Source organism: Labrus mixtus, chromosome 1 (genome assembly GCF_963584025.1).
Source record: "Labrus mixtus chromosome 1, fLabMix1.1, whole genome shotgun sequence".
In the NCBI taxonomy this organism is placed as follows: Eukaryota; Metazoa; Chordata; class Actinopteri; order Labriformes; family Labridae; genus Labrus; species Labrus mixtus.
In genome coordinates this window covers 405,263-426,849 of record NC_083612.1, presented here as the reverse complement: position 1 = coordinate 426,849, position 21,587 = coordinate 405,263, and the positions used below count along the sequence as shown (strand labels likewise).

Below are 21,587 nucleotides of genomic sequence, written 5' to 3'. Positions count from 1 at the left end.
GAGCAGGCCTGATAACTGAAGTCAACAGTTGATTCTCCAAAAACATATGACATTTTAGAAAAATGGTCAACCACGATTTTCAGCATTCAGCATGTATAAATTATGTGAGTGCACTGCCTGGCCAAATGTAATTGTGTGTGTAGATGGGTGAAAGACAGACAAACCGTTAAGTGCAACAATTAAATGATATGTGTTTCTTCTGAGGATTAAAAATCTAATGATGGGTTTGCAGGCTGCTATCCACAGTGTCCCATTACCCACCCCTACTTTGACGAAGACTCCATGAAATGTGTTGCATGGCGCCAATGTGGCTGCTTTGATGACATGGGCAACCATTACAACCTTGACGAAAAGATTCCATCAAAGAACTGCGACACTTGGTATGTCTCATTCATAAAATCTATTCTGAAAATAAGGTGTAACACAGGAAGAAATTTTGCATTTACCAAATTAGGACATACACCCTAGGGATGTAAAAATGGACGACTTTTAGAGACAGTAGCCTTACATTGACTAGCTCAAATGGAAAAAGCCACTTCCATTCAATCATTGTCTGTGACTTAAACATGAAAGAAAGTTTTCAGAAAGGAAAATCCATAGAAATCCATATCCAAATCCATAGAATAGTTGAATCCTGAATCTTTTTTTTTCTTGAAATGGAGGAAAAGTAGCCAGTGGCAGATTGAGTCATTTGGGGGCCCAAGGCAAAAAGTCATCTGGGGGCCCTCCTGCATTTGTTGGGCTATTGTAGTAGTTCTCAACTGATGGGTTGGGGAGCCTTTTTCAGTGGGTACTGAATGTGTACTGGAAAAAAAGGTCTAAAAGGCTGTGAATTTGAAGCATGTTTGTTTTGTTCTGTTCCTTTGTTCGTCACATTTTTGTACCTTCTGAGGACTAAACTGCACAAGTTTCTATTAAATAAATCTGATTGATTGAAAATATTAGAAATTTGGGTAGGCCTACTGATTTTTCATGAAGAGGTTGGTAGTGGGTCCTGAAGTTGGACCAGTTGAGAACCAATGGTCTAATGTTCCGTTCCAGCAGGCTGCAGGAGGTTGATTGTATAATCCTGTGTTGTATCTTAGTGAATGGATAACACACAAGAAAATACAATTATGGAGACACAAAAGTAATACAAATAGGGCCTACTATAGTCAAAAATATTGACCCTTTCTCTGCCTTTGTCTCTGTATTTCTCTTCATCCTCTCTGTCTGATAGTGAAAGGTTCTCCCTGCGTATTCTCAAGTTGTTTGTGTGTTTATATAAACACCAACCAAGAACTTTGTGTATTAGATTTCCATTGCCTGTCTCCCAGAGTATAACTGGGGGTGCAGGATAGTTTTGTTGCAACTCCAGCCTTTTGTGTTTTTGTCTCCCTGGCAACCTGTGTTTTTTGTTTCATGTTTTCAGTTTGTCAGCTGATTGGCAGCAGTGGTTTAGTGCATCATTTTCAGTGCATTATTTCGTTTAGGAAGGCTGTTGTGGCTCTATACATTTTCGTTGTTTTTTCTCGCCTTTCCAATCTATCGCTATCGCGATATTGTGGTTATCCTTCCGGGATAATTTTGTAGATCAAAAAAACATTGTTTTTTTTAGATTACAGACCAAATGGTGATAACATATCCATGTTTTTTTTTCATTTCAAAGTCTCTGTACAACGGTTGGAATAAAGTGCAACTATGATGTCAAGAGTAAGTACATGAATTCACTTGAAAGTAATTTTTTTTAATGACCTATTTTATATCTGTATGTAGGTACACACATGCTCATAGATTAACACATTGTGATAAATAAATAAAACATCATAAATTGAAATTTCGATACTCTAACTCTGCAGGCTGTAAATGCTATTATGATGGAAAATACTTCAACTATGGGGACATAATCTATGACACTACTGATGGGATTGGAGGCTGCATGAAAGCTGTGTGTGCGGCCAATGGGACAATAGAAAGGACAACCTACCCATGCACAACTATTGCCCCAACAACAACCCCCTTTACATTCACTACAGCCAGAACCACAACTGCAGGTACAGAACTTCATTGAACATTGCTAGATAACTATATTATTTTCAAAAACATCAATGTACATGCAATTTAGATCCTTATTTTAAGTGATCACATAATTGGTTTGTTCCATTTCAGAGGTGACAAAGGCTGAAGAGAAAACCCCACCAGAAGTAACAGAAAACATCGTTGAGACAACTAAACCTCCAACAGTAACCACAACTGCTCCATCTACAGCTTCCACCACACCTGTTGTTGAAACAACAACCAAGCCAGGAGAAACAACAACCAAGCCAGGAGAAACAACAGTTGTCACATCAAAGCCCTCTGTTGTTACCACAACTACCAAAGCACCAGAAACTACAACTAAAGGAACCACAAAGGCTGGAGAGACAACCCCATCAGAAGCAACAACAAAGATTGCTGAGACAACTAAACCACCAACAGTAACCACAACTGCTCCATCTACAGCTTCCACCACACCTGTTGTTGAAACAACAACCTCATTGCAGAGAGAAACAACAACCAAGCCAGGAGAAACAACAACCAAGCCAGGAGAAACAACAGTTGTCACATCAAAGCCCTCTGTTGTTACCACAACTACCAAAGCACCAGAAACTACAACTAAAGGAACAACAAAGGCTGGAGAGACAACCCCATCAGAAGTAACAACAAAGATTGCTGAGACAACTAAACCACCAACAGTAACCACAACTGCTCCATCTACAGCTTCCACCACACCTGTTGTTGAAACAACAACCAAGCCAGGAGAAACAACAGTTGTCACATCAAAGCCCTCTGTTGTTACCACAACTACCAAAGCACCAGAAACTACAACTAAAGGAACCACAAAGGCTGGAGAGACAACCCCATCAGAAGCAACAACAAAGATTGCTGAGACAACTAAACCACCAACAGTAACCACAACTGCTCCATCTACAGCTTCCACCACACCTGTTGTTGAAACAACAACCTCATTGCAGAGAGAAACAACAACCAAGCCAGGAGAAACAACAACCAAGCCAGGAGAAACAACAGTTGTCACATCAAAGCCCTCTGTTGTTACCACAACTACCAAAGCACCAGAAACTACAACTAAAGGAACAACAAAGGCTGGAGAGACAACCCCATCAGAAGTAACAACAAAGATTGCTGAGACAACTAAACCACCAACAGTAACCACAACTGCTCCATCTACAGCTTCCACCACACCTGTTGTTGAAACAACAACCAAGCCAGGAGAAACAACAGTTGTCACATCAAAGCCCTCTGTTGTTACCACAACTACCAAAGCACCAGAAACTACAACTAAAGGAACCACAAAGGCTGGAGAGACAACCCCATCAGAAGCAACAACAAAGATTGCTGAGACAACTAAACCACCAACAGTAACCACAACTGCTCCATCTACAGCTTCCACCACACCTGTTGTTGAAACAACAACCTCATTGCAGAGAGAAACAACAACCAAGCCAGGAGAAACAACAACCAAGCCAGGAGAAACAACAGTTGTCACATCAAAGCCCTCTGTTGTTACCACAACTACCAAAGCACCAGAAACTACAACTAAAGGAACCACAAAGGCTGGAGAGACAACCCCATCAGAAGTAACAACAAAGATTGCTGAGACAACTAAACCACCAACAGTAACCACAACTGCTCCATCTACAGCTTCCACCACACCTGTTGTTGAAACAACAACCTCATTGCAGAGAGAAACAACAACCAAGCCAGGAGAAACAACAACCAAGCCAGGAGAAACAACAGTTGTCACATCAAAGCCCTCTGTTGTTACCACAACTACCAAAGCACCAGAAACTACAACTAAAGGAACCACAAAGGCTGGAGAGACAACCCCATCAGAAGCAACAACAAAGATTGCTGAGACAACTAAACCACCAACAGTAACCACAACTGCTCCATCTACAGCTTCCACCACACCTGTTGTTGAAACAACAACCAAGCCAGGAGAAACAACAACCAAGCCAGGAGAAACAACAACCAAGCCAGGAGAAACAACAGTTGTCACATCAAAGCCCTCTGTTGTTACCACAACTACCAAAGCACCAGAAACTACAACTAAAGGAACCACAAAGGCTGGAGAGACAACCCCATCAGAAGCAACAACAAAGATTGCTGAGACAACTAAACCACCAACAGTAACCACAACTGCTCCATCTACAGCTTCCACCACACCTGTTGTTGAAACAACAACCTCATTGCAGAGAGAAACAACAACCAAGCCAGGAGAGACAACAGTTGTCACATCAAAGCCCTCTGTTGTTACCACAACTACCAAAGCACCAGAAACTACAACTAAAGGAACCACAAAGGCTGGAGAGACAACCCCATCAGAAGTAACAACAAAGATTGCTGAGACAACTAAACCACCAACAGTAACCACAACTGCTCCATCTACAGCTTCCACCACACCTGTTGTTGAAACAACAACCAAGCCAGGAGAAACAACAACCAAGCCAGGAGAAACAACAGTTGTCACATCAAAGCCCTCTGTTGTTACCACAACTACCAAAGCACCAGAAACTACAACTAAAGGAACCACAAAGGCTGGAGAGACAACCCCATCAGAAGCAACAACAAAGATTGCTGAGACAACTAAACCACCAACAGTAACCACAACTGCTCCATCTACAGCTTCCACCACACCTGTTGTTGAAACAACAACCTCATTGCAGAGAGAAACAACAACCAAGCCAGGAGAAACAACAACCAAGCCAGGAGAAACAACAGTTGTCACATCAAAGCCCTCTGTTGTTACCACAACTACCAAAGCACCAGAAACTACAACTAAAGGAACCACAAAGGCTGGAGAGACAACCCCATCAGAAGCAACAACAAAGATTGCTGAGACAACTAAACCACCAACAGTAACCACAACTGCTCCATCTACAGCTTCCACCACACCTGTTGTTGAAACAACAACCAAGCCAGGAGAAACAACAACCAAGCCAGGAGAAACAACAGTTGTCACATCAAAGCCCTCTGTTGTTACCACAACTACCAAAGCACCAGAAACTACAACTAAAGGAACCACAAAGGCTGGAGAGACAACCCCATCAGAAGTAACAACAAAGATTGCTGAGACAACTAAACCACCAACAGTAACCACAACTGCTCCATCTACAGCTTCCACCACACCTGTTGTTGAAACAACAACCAAGCCAGGAGAAACAACAACCAAGCCAGGAGAAACAACAGTTGTCACATCAAAGCCCTCTGTTGTTACCACAACTACCAAAGCACCAGAAACTACAACTAAAGGAACAACAAAGGCTGGAGAGACAACCCCATCAGAAGCAACAACAAAGATTGCTGAGACAACTAAACCACCAACAGTAACCACAACTGCTCCATCTACAGCTTCCACCACACCTGTTGTTGAAACAACAACCTCATTGCAGAGAGAAACAACAACCAAGCCAGGAGAAACAACAACCAAGCCAGGAGAAACAACAGTTGTCACATCAAAGCCCTCTGTTGTTACCACAACTACCAAAGCACCAGAAACTACAACTAAAGGAACCACAAAGGCTGGAGAGACAACCCCATCAGAAGCAACAACAAAGATTGCTGAGACAACTAAACCACCAACAGTAACCACAACTGCTCCATCTACAGCTTCCACCACACCTGTTGTTGAAACAACAACCAAGCCAGGAGAAACAACAACCAAGCCAGGAGAAACAACAGTTGTCACATCAAAGCCCTCTGTTGTTACCACAACTACCAAAGCACCAGAAACTACAACTAAAGGAACCACAAAGGCTGGAGAGACAACCCCATCAGAAGTAACAACAAAGATTGCTGAGACAACTAAACCACCAACAGTAACCACAACTGCTCCATCTACAGCTTCCACCACACCTGTTGTTGAAACAACAACCTCATTGCAGAGAGAAACAACAACCAAGCCAGGAGAAACAACAACCAAGCCAGGAGAAACAACAGTTGTCACATCAAAGCCCTCTGTTGTTACCACAACTACCAAAGCACCAGAAACTACAACTAAAGGAACCACAAAGGCTGGAGAGACAACCCCATCAGAAGTAACAACAAAGATTGCTGAGACAACTAAACCACCAACAGTAACCACAACTGCTCCATCTACAGCTTCCACCACACCTGTTGTTGAAACAACAACCTCATTGCAGAGAGAAACAACAACCAAGCCAGGAGAAACAACAACCAAGCCAGGAGAAACAACAGTTGTCACATCAAAGCCCTCTGTTGTTACCACAACTACCAAAGCACCAGAAACTACAACTAAAGGAACAACAAAGGCTGGAGAGACAACCCCATCAGAAATAACAACAAAGATTGCTGAGACAACTAAACCACCAACAGTAACCACAACTGCTCCATCTACAGCTTCCACCACACCTGTTGTTGAAACAACAACCTCATTGCAGAGAGAAACAACAACCAAGCCAGGAGAAACAACAGTTGTCACATCAAAGCCCTCTGTTGTTACCACAACTACCAAAGCACCAGAAACTACAACTAAAGGAACCACAAAGGCTGGAGAGACAACCCCATCAGAAGCAACAACAAAGATTGCTGAGACAACTAAACCACCAACAGTAACCACAACTGCTCCATCTACAGCTTCCACCACACCTGTTGTTGAAACAACAACCAAGCCAGGAGAAACAACAACCAAGCCAGGAGAAACAACAACCAAGCCAGGAGAAACAACAGTTGTCACATCAAAGCCCTCTGTTGTTACCACAACTACCAAAGCACCAGAAACTACAACTAAAGGAACAACAAAGGCTGGAGAGACAACCCCATCAGAAGCAACAACAAAGATTGCTGAGACAACTAAACCACCAACAGTAACCACAACTGCTCCATCTACAGCTTCCACCACACCTGTTGTTGAAACAACAACCAAGCCAGGAGAAACAACAACCAAGCCAGGAGAAACAACAGTTGTCACATCAAAGCCCTCTGTTGTTACCACAACTACCAAAGCACCAGAAACTACAACTAAAGGAACCACAAAGGCTGGAGAGACAACCTCATCAGAAGCAACAACAAAGATTGCTGAGACAACTAAACCACCAACAGTAACCACAACTGCTCCATCTACAGCTTCCACCACACCTGTTGTTGAAACAACAACCAAGCCAGGAGAAACAACAACCAAGCCAGGAGAAACAACAGTTGTCACATCAAAGCCCTCTGTTGTTACCACAACTACCAAAGCACCAGAAACTACAACTAAAGGAACCACAAAGGCTGGAGAGACAACCCCATCAGAAGCAACAACAAAGATTGCTGAGACAACTAAACCACCAACAGTAACCACAACTGCTCCATCTACAGCTTCCACCACACCTGTTGTTGAAACAACAACCAAGCCAGGAGAAACAACAGTTGTCACATCAAAGCCCTCTGTTGTTACCACAACTACCAAAGCACCAGAAACTACAACTAAAGGAACAACAAAGGCTGGAGAGACAACCCCATCAGAAGCAACAACAAAGATTGCTGAGACAACTAAACCACCAACAGTAACCACAACTGCTCCATCTACAGCTTCCACCACACCTGTTGTTGAAACAACAACCTCATTGCAGAGAGAAACAACAACCAAGCCAGGAGAAACAACAACCAAGCCAGGAGAAACAACAGTTGTCACATCAAAGCCCTCTGTTGTTACCACAACTACCAAAGCACCAGAAACTACAACTAAAGGAACCACAAAGGCTGGAGAGACAACCCCATCAGAAGTAACAACAAAGATTGCTGAGACAACTAAACCACCAACAGTAACCACAACTGCTCCATCTACAGCTTCCACCACACCTGTTGTTGAAACAACAACCTCATTGCAGAGAGAAACAACAACCAAGCCAGGAGAAACAACAACCAAGCCAGGAGAAACAACAGTTGTCACATCAAAGCCCTCTGTTGTTACCACAACTACCAAAGCACCAGAAACTACAACTAAAGGAACAACAAAGGCTGGAGAGACAACCCCATCAGAAGCAACAACAAAGATTGCTGAGACAACTAAACCACCAACAGTAACCACAACTGCTCCATCTACAGCTTCCACCACACCTGTTGTTGAAACAACAACCTCATTGCAGAGAGAAACAACAACCAAGCCAGGAGAAACAACAACCAAGCCAGGAGAAACAACAGTTGTCACATCAAAGCCCTCTGTTGTTACCACAACTACCAAAGCACCAGAAACTACAACTAAAGGAACCACAAAGGCTGGAGAGACAACCCCATCAGAAGCAACAACAAAGATTGCTGAGACAACTAAACCACCAACAGTAACCACAACTGCTCCATCTACAGCTTCCACCACACCTGTTGTTGAAACAACAACCAAGCCAGGAGAAACAACAACCAAGCCAGGAGAAACAACAGTTGTCACATCAAAGCCCTCTGTTGTTACCACAACTACCAAAGCACCAGAAACTACAACTAAAGGAACAACAAAGGCTGGAGAGACAACCCCATCAGAAGCAACAACAAAGATTGCTGAGACAACTAAACCACCAACAGTAACCACAACTGCTCCATCTACAGCTTCCACCACACCTGTTGTTGAAACAACAACCTCATTGCAGAGAGAAACAACAACCAAGCCAGGAGAAACAACAACCAAGCCAGGAGAAACAACAGTTGTCACATCAAAGCCCTCTGTTGTTACCACAACTACCAAAGCACCAGAAACTACAACTAAAGGAACCACAAAGGCTGGAGAGACAACCCCATCAGAAGTAACAACAAAGATTGCTGAGACAACTAAACCACCAACAGTAACCACAACTGCTCCATCTACAGCTTCCACCACACCTGTTGTTGAAACAACAACCTCATTGCAGAGAGAAACAACAACCAAGCCAGGAGAAACAACAACCAAGCCAGGAGAAACAACAGTTGTCACATCAAAGCCCTCTGTTGTTACCACAACTACCAAAGCAACAGAAACTACAACTAAAGGAACAACAAAGGCTGGAGAGACAACCCCATCAGAAGTAACAACAAAGATTGCTGAGACAACTAAACCACCAACAGTAACCACAACTGCTCCATCTACAGCTTCCACCACACCTGTTGTTGAAACAACAACCTCATTGCAGAGAGAAACAACAACCAAGCCAGGAGAAACAACAACCAAGCCAGGAGAAACAACAGTTGTCACATCAAAGCCCTCTGTTGTTACCACAACTACCAAAGCACCAGAAACTACAACTAAAGGAACCACAAAGGCTGGAGAGACAACCCCATCAGAAGCAACAACAAAGATTGCTGAGACAACTAAACCACCAACAGTAACCACAACTGCTCCATCTACAGCTTCCACCACACCTGTTGTTGAAACAACAACCAAGCCAGGAGAAACAACAACCAAGCCAGGAGAAACAACAGTTGTCACATCAAAGCCCTCTGTTGTTACCACAACTACCAAAGCACCAGAAACTACAACTAAAGGAACCACAAAGGCTGGAGAGACAACCCCATCAGAAGCAACAACAAAGATTGCTGAGACAACTAAACCACCAACAGTAACCACAACTGCTCCATCTACAGCTTCCACCACACCTGTTGTTGAAACAACAACCTCATTGCAGAGAGAAACAACAACCAAGCCAGGAGAAACAACAACCAAGCCAGGAGAAACAACAGTTGTCACATCAAAGCCCTCTGTTGTTACCACAACTACCAAAGCACCAGAAACTACAACTAAAGGAACCACAAAGGCTGGAGAGACAACCCCATCAGAAGTAACAACAAAGATTGCTGAGACAACTAAACCACCAACAGTAACCACAACTGCTCCATCTACAGCTTCCACCACACCTGTTGTTGAAACAACAACCTCATTGCAGAGAGAAACAACAACCAAGCCAGGAGAGACAACAACCAAGCCAGGAGAAACAACAACCAAGCCAGGAGAAACAACAGTTGTCACATCAAAGCCCTCTGTTGTTACCACAACTACCAAAGCACCAGAAACTACAACTAAAGGAACCACAAAGGCTGGAGAGACAACCCCATCAGAAGCAACAACAAAGATTGCTGAGACAACTAAACCACCAACAGTAACCACAACTGCTCCATCTACAGCTTCCACCACACCTGTTGTTGAAACAACAACCTCATTGCAGAGAGAAACAACAACCAAGCCAGGAGAAACAACAACCAAGCCAGGAGAAACAACAGTTGTCACATCAAAGCCCTCTGTTGTTACCACAACTACCAAAGCACCAGAAACTACAACTAAAGGAACCACAAAGGCTGGAGAGACAACCCCATCAGAAGTAACAACAAAGATTGCTGAGACAACTAAACCACCAACAGTAACCACAACTGCTCCATCTACAGCTTCCACCACACCTGTTGTTGAAACAACAACCAAGCCAGGAGAAACAACAACCAAGCCAGGAGAAACAACAGTTGTCACATCAAAGCCCTCTGTTGTTACCACAACTACCAAAGCACCAGAAACTACAACTAAAGGAACAACAAAGGCTGGAGAGACAACCCCATCAGAAGCAACAACAAAGATTGCTGAGACAACTAAACCACCAACAGTAACCACAACTGCTCCATCTACAGCTTCCACCACACCTGTTGTTGAAACAACAACCAAGCCAGGAGAAACAACAACCAAGCCAGGAGAAACAACAGTTGTCACATCAAAGCCCTCTGTTGTTACCACAACTACCAAAGCACCAGAAACTACAACTAAAGGAACCACAAAGGCTGGAGAGACAACCCCATCAGAAGCAACAACAAAGATTGCTGAGACAACTAAACCACCAACAGTAACCACAACTGCTCCATCTACAGCTTCCACCACACCTGTTGTTGAAACAACAACCTCATTGCAGAGAGAAACAACAACCAAGCCAGGAGAAACAACAACCAAGCCAGGAGAAACAACAGTTGTCACATCAAAGCCCTCTGTTGTTACCACAACTACCAAAGCACCAGAAACTACAACTAAAGGAACCACAAAGGCTGGAGAGACAACCCCATCAGAAGTAACAACAAAGATTGCTGAGACAACTAAACCACCAACAGTAACCACAACTGCTCCATCTACAGCTTCCACCACACCTGTTGTTGAAACAACAACCTCATTGCAGAGAGAAACAACAACCAAGCCAGGAGAAACAACAACCAAGCCAGGAGAAACAACAGTTGTCACATCAAAGCCCTCTGTTGTTACCACAACTACCAAAGCACCAGAAACTACAACTAAAGGAACAACAAAGGCTGGAGAGACAACCCCATCAGAAGCAACAACAAAGATTGCTGAGACAACTAAACCACCAACAGTAACCACAACTGCTCCATCTACAGCTTCCACCACACCTGTTGTTGAAACAACAACCAAGCCAGGAGAAACAACAACCAAGCCAGGAGAAACAACAGTTGTCACATCAAAGCCCTCTGTTGTTACCACAACTACCAAAGCACCAGAAACTACAACTAAAGGAACAACAAAGGCTGGAGAGACAACCCCATCAGAAGCAACAACAAAGATTGCTGAGACAACTAAACCACCAACAGTAACCACAACTGCTCCATCTACAGCTTCCACCACACCTGTTGTTGAAACAACAACCTCATTGCAGAGAGAAACAACAACCAAGCCAGGAGAAACAACAACCAAGCCAGGAGAAACAACAGTTGTCACATCAAAGCCCTCTGTTGTTACCACAACTACCAAAGCACCAGAAACTACAACTAAAGGAACCACAAAGGCTGGAGAGACAACCCCATCAGAAGTAACAACAAAGATTGCTGAGACAACTAAACCACCAACAGTAACCACAACTGCTCCATCTACAGCTTCCACCACACCTGTTGTTGAAACAACAACCTCATTGCAGAGAGAAACAACAACCAAGCCAGGAGAAACAACAACCAAGCCAGGAGAAACAACAGTTGTCACATCAAAGCCCTCTGTTGTTACCACAACTACCAAAGCACCAGAAACTACAACTAAAGGAACCACAAAGGCTGGAGAGACAACCCCATCAGAAGCAACAACAAAGATTGCTGAGACAACTAAACCACCAACAGTAACCACAACTGCTCCATCTACAGCTTCCACCACACCTGTTGTTGAAACAACAACCTCATTGCAGAGAGAAACAACAACCAAGCCAGGAGAGACAACAACCAAGCCAGGAGAAACAACAGTTGTCACATCAAAGCCCTCTGTTGTTACCACAACTACCAAAGCACCAGAAACTACAACTAAAGGAACCACAAAGGCTGGAGAGACAACCCCATCAGAAGTAACAACAAAGATTGCTGAGACAACTAAACCACCAACAGTAACCACAACTGCTCCATCTACAGCTTCCACCACACCTGTTGTTGAAACAACAACCAAGCCAGGAGAAACAACAACCAAGCCAGGAGAAACAACAGTTGTCACATCAAAGCCCTCTGTTGTTACCACAACTACCAAAGCACCAGAAACTACAACTAAAGGAACAACAAAGGCTGGAGAGACAACCCCATCAGAAGCAACAACAAAGATTGCTGAGACAACTAAACCACCAACAGTAACCACAACTGCTCCATCTACAGCTTCCACCACACCTGTTGTTGAAACAACAACCAAGCCAGGAGAAACAACAACCAAGCCAGGAGAAACAACAGTTGTCACATCAAAGCCCTCTGTTGTTACCACAACTACCAAAGCACCAGAAACTACAACTAAAGGAACCACAAAGGCTGGAGAGACAACCCCATCAGAAGTAACAACAAAGATTGCTGAGACAACTAAACCACCAACAGTAACCACAACTGCTCCATCTACAGCTTCCACCACACCTGTTGTTGAAACAACAACCTCATTGCAGAGAGAAACAACAACCAAGCCAGGAGAGACAACAACCAAGCCAGGAGAAACAACAGTTGTCACATCAAAGCCCTCTGTTGTTACCACAACTACCAAAGCACCAGAAACTACAACTAAAGGAACAACAAAGGCTGGAGAGACAACCCCATCAGAAGCAACAACAAAGATTGCTGAGACAACTAAACCACCAACAGTAACCACAACTGCTCCATCTACAGCTTCCACCACACCTGTTGTTGAAACAACAACCAAGCCAGGAGAAACAACAACCAAGCCAGGAGAAACAACAACCAAGCCAGGAGAAACAACAGTTGTCACATCAAAGCCCTCTGTTGTTACCACAACTACCAAAGCACCAGAATCTACAACTAAAGGAACCACAAAGGCTGGAGAGACATCCCCATCAGAAGTAACAACAAAGATTGCTGAGACAACTAAACCACCAACAGTAACCACAACTGCTCCATCTACAGCTTCCACCACACCTGTTGTTGAAACAACAACCTCATTGCAGAGAGAAACAACAACCAAGCCAGGAGAAACAACAACCAAGCCAGGAGAAACAACAGTTGTCACATCAAAGCCCTCTGTTGTTACCACAACTACCAAAGCACTAGAAACTACAACTAAAGGAACCACAAAGGCTGGAGAGACAACCCCATCAGAAGCAACAACAAAGATTGCTGAGACAACTAAACCACCAACAGTAACCACAACTGCTCCATCTACAGCTTCCACCACACCTGTTGTTGAAACAACAACCTCATTGCAGAGAGAAACAACAACCAAGCCAGGAGAAACAACAACCAAGCCAGGAGAAACAACAGTTGTCACATCAAAGCCCTCTGTTGTTACCACAACTACCAAAGCACCAGAAACTACAACTAAAGGAACCACAAAGGCTGGAGAGACAACCCCATCAGAAGCAACAACAAAGATTGCTGAGACAACTAAACCACCAACAGTAACCACAACTGCTCCATCTACAGCTTCCACCACACCTGTTGTTGAAACAACAACCAAGCCAGGAGAAACAACAACCAAGCCAGGAGAAACAACAGTTGTCACATCAAAGCCCTCTGTTGTTACCACAACTACCAAAGCACCAGAAACTACAACTAAAGGAACCACAAAGGCTGGAGAGACAACCCCATCAGAAGTAACAACAAAGATTGCTGAGACAACTAAACCACCAACAGTAACCACAACTGCTCCATCTACAGCTTCCACCACACCTGTTGTTGAAACAACAACCTCATTGCAGAGAGAAACAACAACCAAGCCAGGAGAAACAACAACCAAGCCAGGAGAAACAACAGTTGTCACATCAAAGCCCTCTGTTGTTACCACAACTACCAAAGCACCAGAAACTACAACTAAAGGAACCACAAAGGCTGGAGAGACAACCCCATCAGAAGCAACAACAAAGATTGCTGAGACAACTAAACCACCAACAGTAACCACAACTGCTCCATCTACAGCTTCCACCACACCTGTTGTTGAAACAACAACCTCATTGCAGAGAGAAACAACAACCAAGCCAGGAGAGACAACAACCAAGCCAGGAGAAACAACAACCAAGCCAGGAGAAACAACAGTTGTCACATCAAAGCCCTCTGTTGTTACCACAACTACCAAAGCACCAGAAACTACAACTAAAGGAACCACAAAGGCTGGAGAGACAACCCCATCAGAAGTAACAACAAAGATTGCTGAGACAACTAAACCACCAACAGTAACCACAACTGCTCCATCTACAGCTTCCACCACACCTGTTGTTGAAACAACAACCTCATTGCAGAGAGAAACAACAACCAAGCCAGGAGAAACAACAACCAAGCCAGGAGAAACAACAGTTGTCACATCAAAGCCCTCTGTTGTTACCACAACTACCAAAGCACCAGAAACTACAACTAAAGGAACCACAAAGGCTGGAGAGACAACCCCATCAGAAGCAACAACAAAGATTGCTGAGACAACTAAACCACCAACAGTAACCACAACTGCTCCATCTACAGCTTCCACCACACCTGTTGTTGAAACAACAACCTCATTGCAGAGAGAAACAACAACCAAGCCAGGAGAGACAACAACCAAGCCAGGAGAAACAACAACCAAGCCAGGAGAAACAACAGTTGTCACATCAAAGCCCTCTGTTGTTACCACAACTACCAAAGCACCAGAAACTACAACTAAAGGAACCACAAAGGCTGGAGAGACAACCCCATCAGAAGCAACAACAAAGATTGCTGAGACAACTAAACCACCAACAGTAACCACAACTGCTCCATCTACAGCTTCCACCACACCTGTTGTTGAAACAACAACCTCATTGCAGAGAGAAACAACAACCAAGCCAGGAGAGACAACAACCAAGCCAGGAGAAACAACAACCAAGCCAGGAGAAACAACAGTTGTCACATCAAAGCCCTCTGTTGTTACCACAACTACCAAAGCACCAGAAACTACAACTAAAGGAACCACAAAGGCTGGAGAGACAACCCCATCAGAAGCAACAACAAAGATTGCTGAGACAACTAAACCACCAACAGTAACCACAACTGCTCCAGTAACAACCACTGTCCATCCTTTAAATACAACAACAGGCGGAGTAGTCACTGGAACATCAACAACAACAACTGTAATTTCTCAACCTGTTGTAAACGCAACTACTGTGACTCCAACAGTAACTACAGCATCCACCTCTATAGTTACAACCACTATTGGCCCGATAACAAAGACTCTTCCAGGCACCACAACTGTTATCACAACTGGTTTGTCTTCTACTGAGGAAATTGTTACTACAATCCTGGCAACAACATCACTGCCTACCCCCAGTACAACACCATGTTACTGCATTTCGAATGGAACATCACATCAACCTGGTGGGTGACCCTTCATATTTCATTTTTTTATTTGAATCTTTTTGCTTGTCATTTGTAATTTAAGAAGTTTTTTAATTCGTAGTTTGGATTTTGATTATTACATTTAATTTTTCACACATAACTTACTTTTCCTATCATGCTCTTCAAAACTGGCCACCAAAACTTATTAGTATTGACTACAAATAGGTTTAGAAACAAAGTTGGAACACCTGCCCATTGTGGTGACAGTTCAAAAGTCGAGGCTAGGCAGCACAACGGTCTTTAGTACACAAGAAATATCTGACAAATCTCAGTGTTCACTCTTTTGGACGCAGAGTAGAAAATTACATGCGTCAAGTGAATTGTTTACCTTGAGTTTTTCTTTAGAATACCGACTTGGTTTCAACAACGTTTACGAAGATGTCCTTCCACTGTAACTTTTATTTATTTGGATTGTTGACCCACTGAGCTGAGTGAGTACGTTTCAGGAAACATCAACCCCTTGCTAAGGGTTACCTTGTCACTATCAACTGGTCGTCTGCTGAAGAGCAATTAACATCCACTAACTTTCTGATGTGAACTGAATGCAAGCTACCGCTAGCAAACTTTCTGCCACGAGTTAGGCTCCGCCCACGAATCACATCAGCCCTATGTACAAACACCAAAGTGGTCTATAGTTAGGATTGTGAGTCATAAGATAACAGGCTTGTACATAGTATCCTGATGCAATTAATCTTCAAATAATAATGAGTTACAGCACTAAAAAAACTGTATTAGTCATTGCTAAATGCACCCTGAAACAGCCCACTCACAAACTTTATATTACTTTATATGAAACAACTTATTTGACACGTGACTTAAGTACTGAGTAGTCTCTCACTTTTTCATGAGCATTTCCAGTTTACCCATCATTAATGTCTTTGTGCACCTCACCCACCATTATAGATTATTACTTCATAACGAAGCCAATTTTAAGTGACAGCTTCCTGGACTGCACATACCTATAATGATAGACTTGTATTAATGTATTACCATCCATGCAGTAAATTCACACCAGGTCTGTATTTGTAGTCAGTAATAGGTAGCCAAAAACATCAGTGCCCTATGTTATAAGAGCAAAACTGTCCTCTTCAATAATCTTTACACATTAGAGTCACTTTATGTTCTCAATTCAATTATTTTTTGCTCTGACGACTGTATTCATACCGTCTTTATTCACAGGAGAAATGCTGTATAATGTCACCGACAGTGCAGGGTGGTGTTTTGTTGCGTACTGCAATTCTTCTTGTAAAGTTGAGACACAGTCCAGTCCATGTCCTACACAACCACCAACAGGCACCACCACAGTCTCAGTCTCAGGAACCCCATCACAACCCAAGGACTGCATCTATATGAATCAAACAATGCAGGTATAAAAGAGATCAAAGTTGTTCATTATTTGTTCATTTGATTTAAAATTGCTTTAATGATTGTATATCAGGACCTGCTTGTGGTAAGGAAACAATAAAGGACCAAGAGTTTGGCCAAATTACTTTTCAAACTTCATGATTTGTGTTAATAGACTCACTACATATTTCAATAGCTTGGTATGGTTTGCTGTTTTCTGATTTAAATAGTTTTTCAGTTGCTTGTTTTTTTTATTGATCAAGAAGTATAACTATCTACAACCAAAGCTACATTTCCAAAGCATTAAAAAGAATTCACTGCTTCTGTCAGATGGTTTGAATTACATAAGAAATGCCTGTATACACCAATTTCCAATGGATGTGGCCTTGGCCTGGAAGAGATGTCATCAGGTGTTGTCCAATTGGTGGGTTGGCACAGGTGGCAGAGTGTTGCCCATCTCCTCTTGGCTTCACACTTGTTTCTCCACTCTTATGCCAGAGTCCATAGAGTCTCCTTATGCTTACCAAGCCTTTGGACAGCATTCTTCCTCTGTTGCCCTTTTATTCAGACTTATGCATCAAGTTCCACACTGGTTGAGTTGGGAATCCGCAACATCCCAAGCTACGTTGCTACGTCCTTGACAAGCTGTTGATATTTGGCTTTTTTTCTGATGCTCACAGCCCTTCTCCAGTGGGATTGTAGTTACACCAGGATAACTTTATTTTCCACCTGAGATCACAAGATGATGTTTTGTCAAAGAGTTGTGGACAGAGTGTGACCTTGGTGACACTGGTGTCTTTGGTGTGACAGAGTTTTTTCCCAAGGTCTGCCTTCCCCAGGTGGACTGCAGCAGACTTTGTCTAGCTTTGACCTTTCAAACCATTGTCAGTGCCTTGTCATGGCACCAATAGGTGAGGTCCTATTCATCCATGTACCTTTTTCTCATATGATCCAACTCTCAAGAAGCACCCATCATCTCTAACTCTGATGAAGAGGAGCACATTGGAGAAGTGCTGAATATTATTTACATGAGAAATATTGTTTTGTTTGCAGATACATTTTCCAAGGAATCAGGTGTAATGAATACAATGTAATTCAAAATTATCCAGATCTAGATAATTGTAGTTGGATGTGATCTGTGGGCTTACAACACCATGTGAAAAATTGAGCTAAAGATCAACCTGACATGATGATTTTTAAACAGTGGCTACACAAAAAAAAATGAGCCAGTTGTCTACCTTTCACTAACATAAGACACTGAGGTTTAGTCTGTCTGTAGTCTCATTTATATCCCCGGAGTTATTCTCGACATATCTTATAATTTAATAAAATATTTACTAGGAAGGTCTAGTCAGCTTAGGTGGGTGAAGTGAAACTTGTTTTGGAGGAGTCTCCTTACCTAAAATCTCTCAACCAGGTCTACAATCCCTCCAATCCCTCCCGCCCCAATATGCTGTCAATGAAAGGTGTCTGATCCAACCTTCACAACAGGGTCCTAAGACGCTAACTAGACTCTACTCCTCTGTCCCCCCTCGGAGGTGGAACGAACTACCAAGTCCCTTTGCACCTTTAAGAAAAAGCTAAAGACCCAGCTCTTTATGAACACCTATGACCTCAATGATGATGATGACGATTGTTTTTATAATATTGATGATGATAGTAATAACGATGGTTTGTTTGATAACAATGATTTTAAGATGGTTTCTTTACTGATTAGAGCTCTCAAGAACTACCGTCAATATTGTGTTTGCCTCTGTGCACGGTGTGTCCAATTGGACTCAAAGTTGATCATTTGTAGTTAATTACATTGTTTCCTTTTTTCTAGATCCTTGCTTGTGTTGTTCTTACTCTTTGATGTACGTTGCTTTGGATAAGTGAATTGTAGAATATTTATCTTTTCTTTGGTTTACCATTGATTTATTGGTGGGAAATGCTGCATTTGTCATTTTGCTGGAGCTCAGCTTATTACACTTCTATGGAGGATATCTTCAGTGAAGTGAGGCTTCATTTAACGTAGACTAGACTAACTGGTAGCTACATTTTTTCACGGTGCTCTCCAAACACTAAAACAACCTTATCTGTGGATTTCCTCCAGGATCATATGTATTGGTTGTGAGGATTAATTATTGCATCCATAATGTCAGCAGTTATCATTGCATACGAACCACTTCAACTTAAAGTTTCCAGTGGAGTAATACGTTATTCTTTAAAGAAGTTATCCTGAAATTAACAGAATGACATGCAAATAAACCACAAAGAGCAATTTGGGGATATTTGGATTGAGATTACAGTATGCATCATTGGTGTAAAATATAACTTTTCTTGAAGATATGAATGTTTCCTCCTAAATGATTTTGTGCTTCTCAATCCTTACAGAATAAAGAAACTGTGATGATTGACAACTGCACCATCATTGCTATCTGCGAAAATGGCACGGTAATAAAAAAACCTTATACCTGTCCACAAGAAGAACCACTCATCTGTACCAATGGACGTAAAGCAGTTAAGGTCTATGATGAAAACAGATGCTGCTACCACTATGAATGTGAATGTAAGTAGAAAATTGTAACGTTTGATCAAAGTTTTTCACTATTCGTAGAATATCTTGTTTCATTGTGCTAGGACTCTAAGCAATGACATCCCCTCTGCAAAAGAAAAACCCTTTACACTGCAGCATTGTTTAAATACATCCTATGGTTTTATGAGTTCATCTGCCACAAATATAAGACTGTTTGTTGTAGTTGTCCTTACACGGTGAGCTCTAGGACTGGTTCTTGGAAAGCCACCTACACCATGGACTGTATTAAACGTGGTTGTAGTCTCAGTGATGTCATCCATTGGTTGTTTAAGAGACGTTTGGGAGTACTGTGTCAACCAAACTTTCAATCAACCAGTCAAACAGCCGAAGCTAAGGTGGGCTTAAACCTCCTGACAAATTGCTTCAACACCCCCACCTGTCAGTCTACTCAGCCACACCCCTAACTATGAATAACTCTTATCCTTCATAAACAGATGAGCTGTAAAACAGTCGCCTCCTGTGCAGTGTTTGCCGATAAATAAATCCACTTTTCAGACCAAATTCTCAAGTTGTTAACATGTTTATTTCTGATCACTAAATTGGCTTTTTTGAATGGGTGTGTGACTTCCTGTGCTTTTGCAGCTAGCCTAAAGAAGGCACTCGAGGAACTGCAGTTTTTTTACACAGAGCTTTGCCTACCCCATGGACTTCCTTAAAAACAGGGTGTAGCCTCCTGTGTGTACGGTGAAGTGGATGCAGATGTTTCTTCTATCAGCATTATTTCCTCATGAGTTCATGGACTCAAACTTTGTTCAAATCCTTTTCAACAAAGAACAATGTTCATTTTGACATAATGATCCCATTTAGAGCAAGCTGTGATAAAGTAGAACTTGTTTTAGAGTAGGACACTTGTACAGTGTTCAGTTGTCGTAAAATATTCAGTACTAAAACAACTCGTCACAAACTAAAAATCAAGCAGCATTAAGATGTTGTTCATTTAGCCAATGGGTAACTGTAAACAACTGCAGTTCATCGAGTTTCCACTTGAGGACATCTTTGAAAGACCCGAAAACACCCGTATTAATTTTACAGCATGTTTACAGCCTGGTACAAAAGACAGTTTTGGTCTGAACAGTTCATGTCTTTATCAGCACACATACACAAGGGATTCTTTTTATCTGTCTGTCTGTCTGTCAATCTACTGAAGAAGTAATCATGTGTTGTTCGTTCCAGTTCTTACTAACTTAAAGTGTGTTTGTTCTTCTTCTCCTGCAGGTGTGTGCACTGTCTTGAATAAGGTGCAATACATCACATTTGATGGAAAAAGTTACTCTTTCCAACAGTACTGCAATTTCTACCTGGTCAAAGAGATAACTGATAAATACAATCTGACCATCTTGGTGGATAATCAAGTGTGTGATCCCATAGACAGCTCCTTCTGTCCCCAGGCCGTGGTTGTTTATTTCCAGTCTTACAAGATTGTTTTGACTAAGATAAAGGATGTAGGCAATGGGGTAAGTAACATTTGCAAAAAGACAGATGTGTAAATAAACTTCATGAATGATAATTAAATGTGGTGGGTTGTCTGTCAGAGTGCTGTGATCAGTTGAAGTTTGAAGTGTCTGTGTTTCGTCTTCATGTGTGTACAGGTGTACCTGAATGACAAACGAATCTATCCCACCTACTCCAACTCTGAGCTGTTCTTCACTAGCACAGACGTAGCGGTCACTTTGGAAATACCTGCCATTAGGACTAAAGTGGACTATAGTTTAACGTCATTTAGCATTTACCTTCCAAACGCTCTATTTGGTGGGAATACTGAGGGACAGTGTGGTGAGTAACCAGAACACACACACACACACACACACACACACACACACACACACACATCGCTGTTTTTGTTTCTGAGGTCATATTTGGTCATCCACATTGGAAA

At 42.4% G+C, this 21,587-nt stretch overlaps 1 protein-coding gene across 1 annotated transcript in view; it reads left to right on the top strand.

Moving 5' to 3' along the window:
- The window catches only part of LOC132978567 (mucin-2-like), a 78,182-nt gene that overhangs the window by 39,456 nt on the left and 17,139 nt on the right, over positions 1–21,587 (top strand). Inside the window, exons 27-39 of the mRNA XM_061043774.1 lie at positions 233–380; positions 1,649–1,692; positions 1,839–2,033; positions 4,081–5,756; positions 5,949–6,173; positions 7,908–9,622; positions 9,923–13,157; positions 13,731–13,952; positions 15,246–15,768; positions 16,969–17,156; positions 19,510–19,684; positions 20,927–21,165; positions 21,301–21,484. Of these exons, the coding sequence (XP_060899757.1) occupies positions 233–380; positions 1,649–1,692; positions 1,839–2,033; positions 4,081–5,756; positions 5,949–6,173; positions 7,908–9,622; positions 9,923–13,157; positions 13,731–13,952; positions 15,246–15,768; positions 16,969–17,156; positions 19,510–19,684; positions 20,927–21,165; positions 21,301–21,484 (8,769 nt within the window). The remainder of the gene's footprint in view (positions 1–232; positions 381–1,648; positions 1,693–1,838; positions 2,034–4,080; positions 5,757–5,948; positions 6,174–7,907; positions 9,623–9,922; positions 13,158–13,730; positions 13,953–15,245; positions 15,769–16,968; positions 17,157–19,509; positions 19,685–20,926; positions 21,166–21,300; positions 21,485–21,587) is intronic.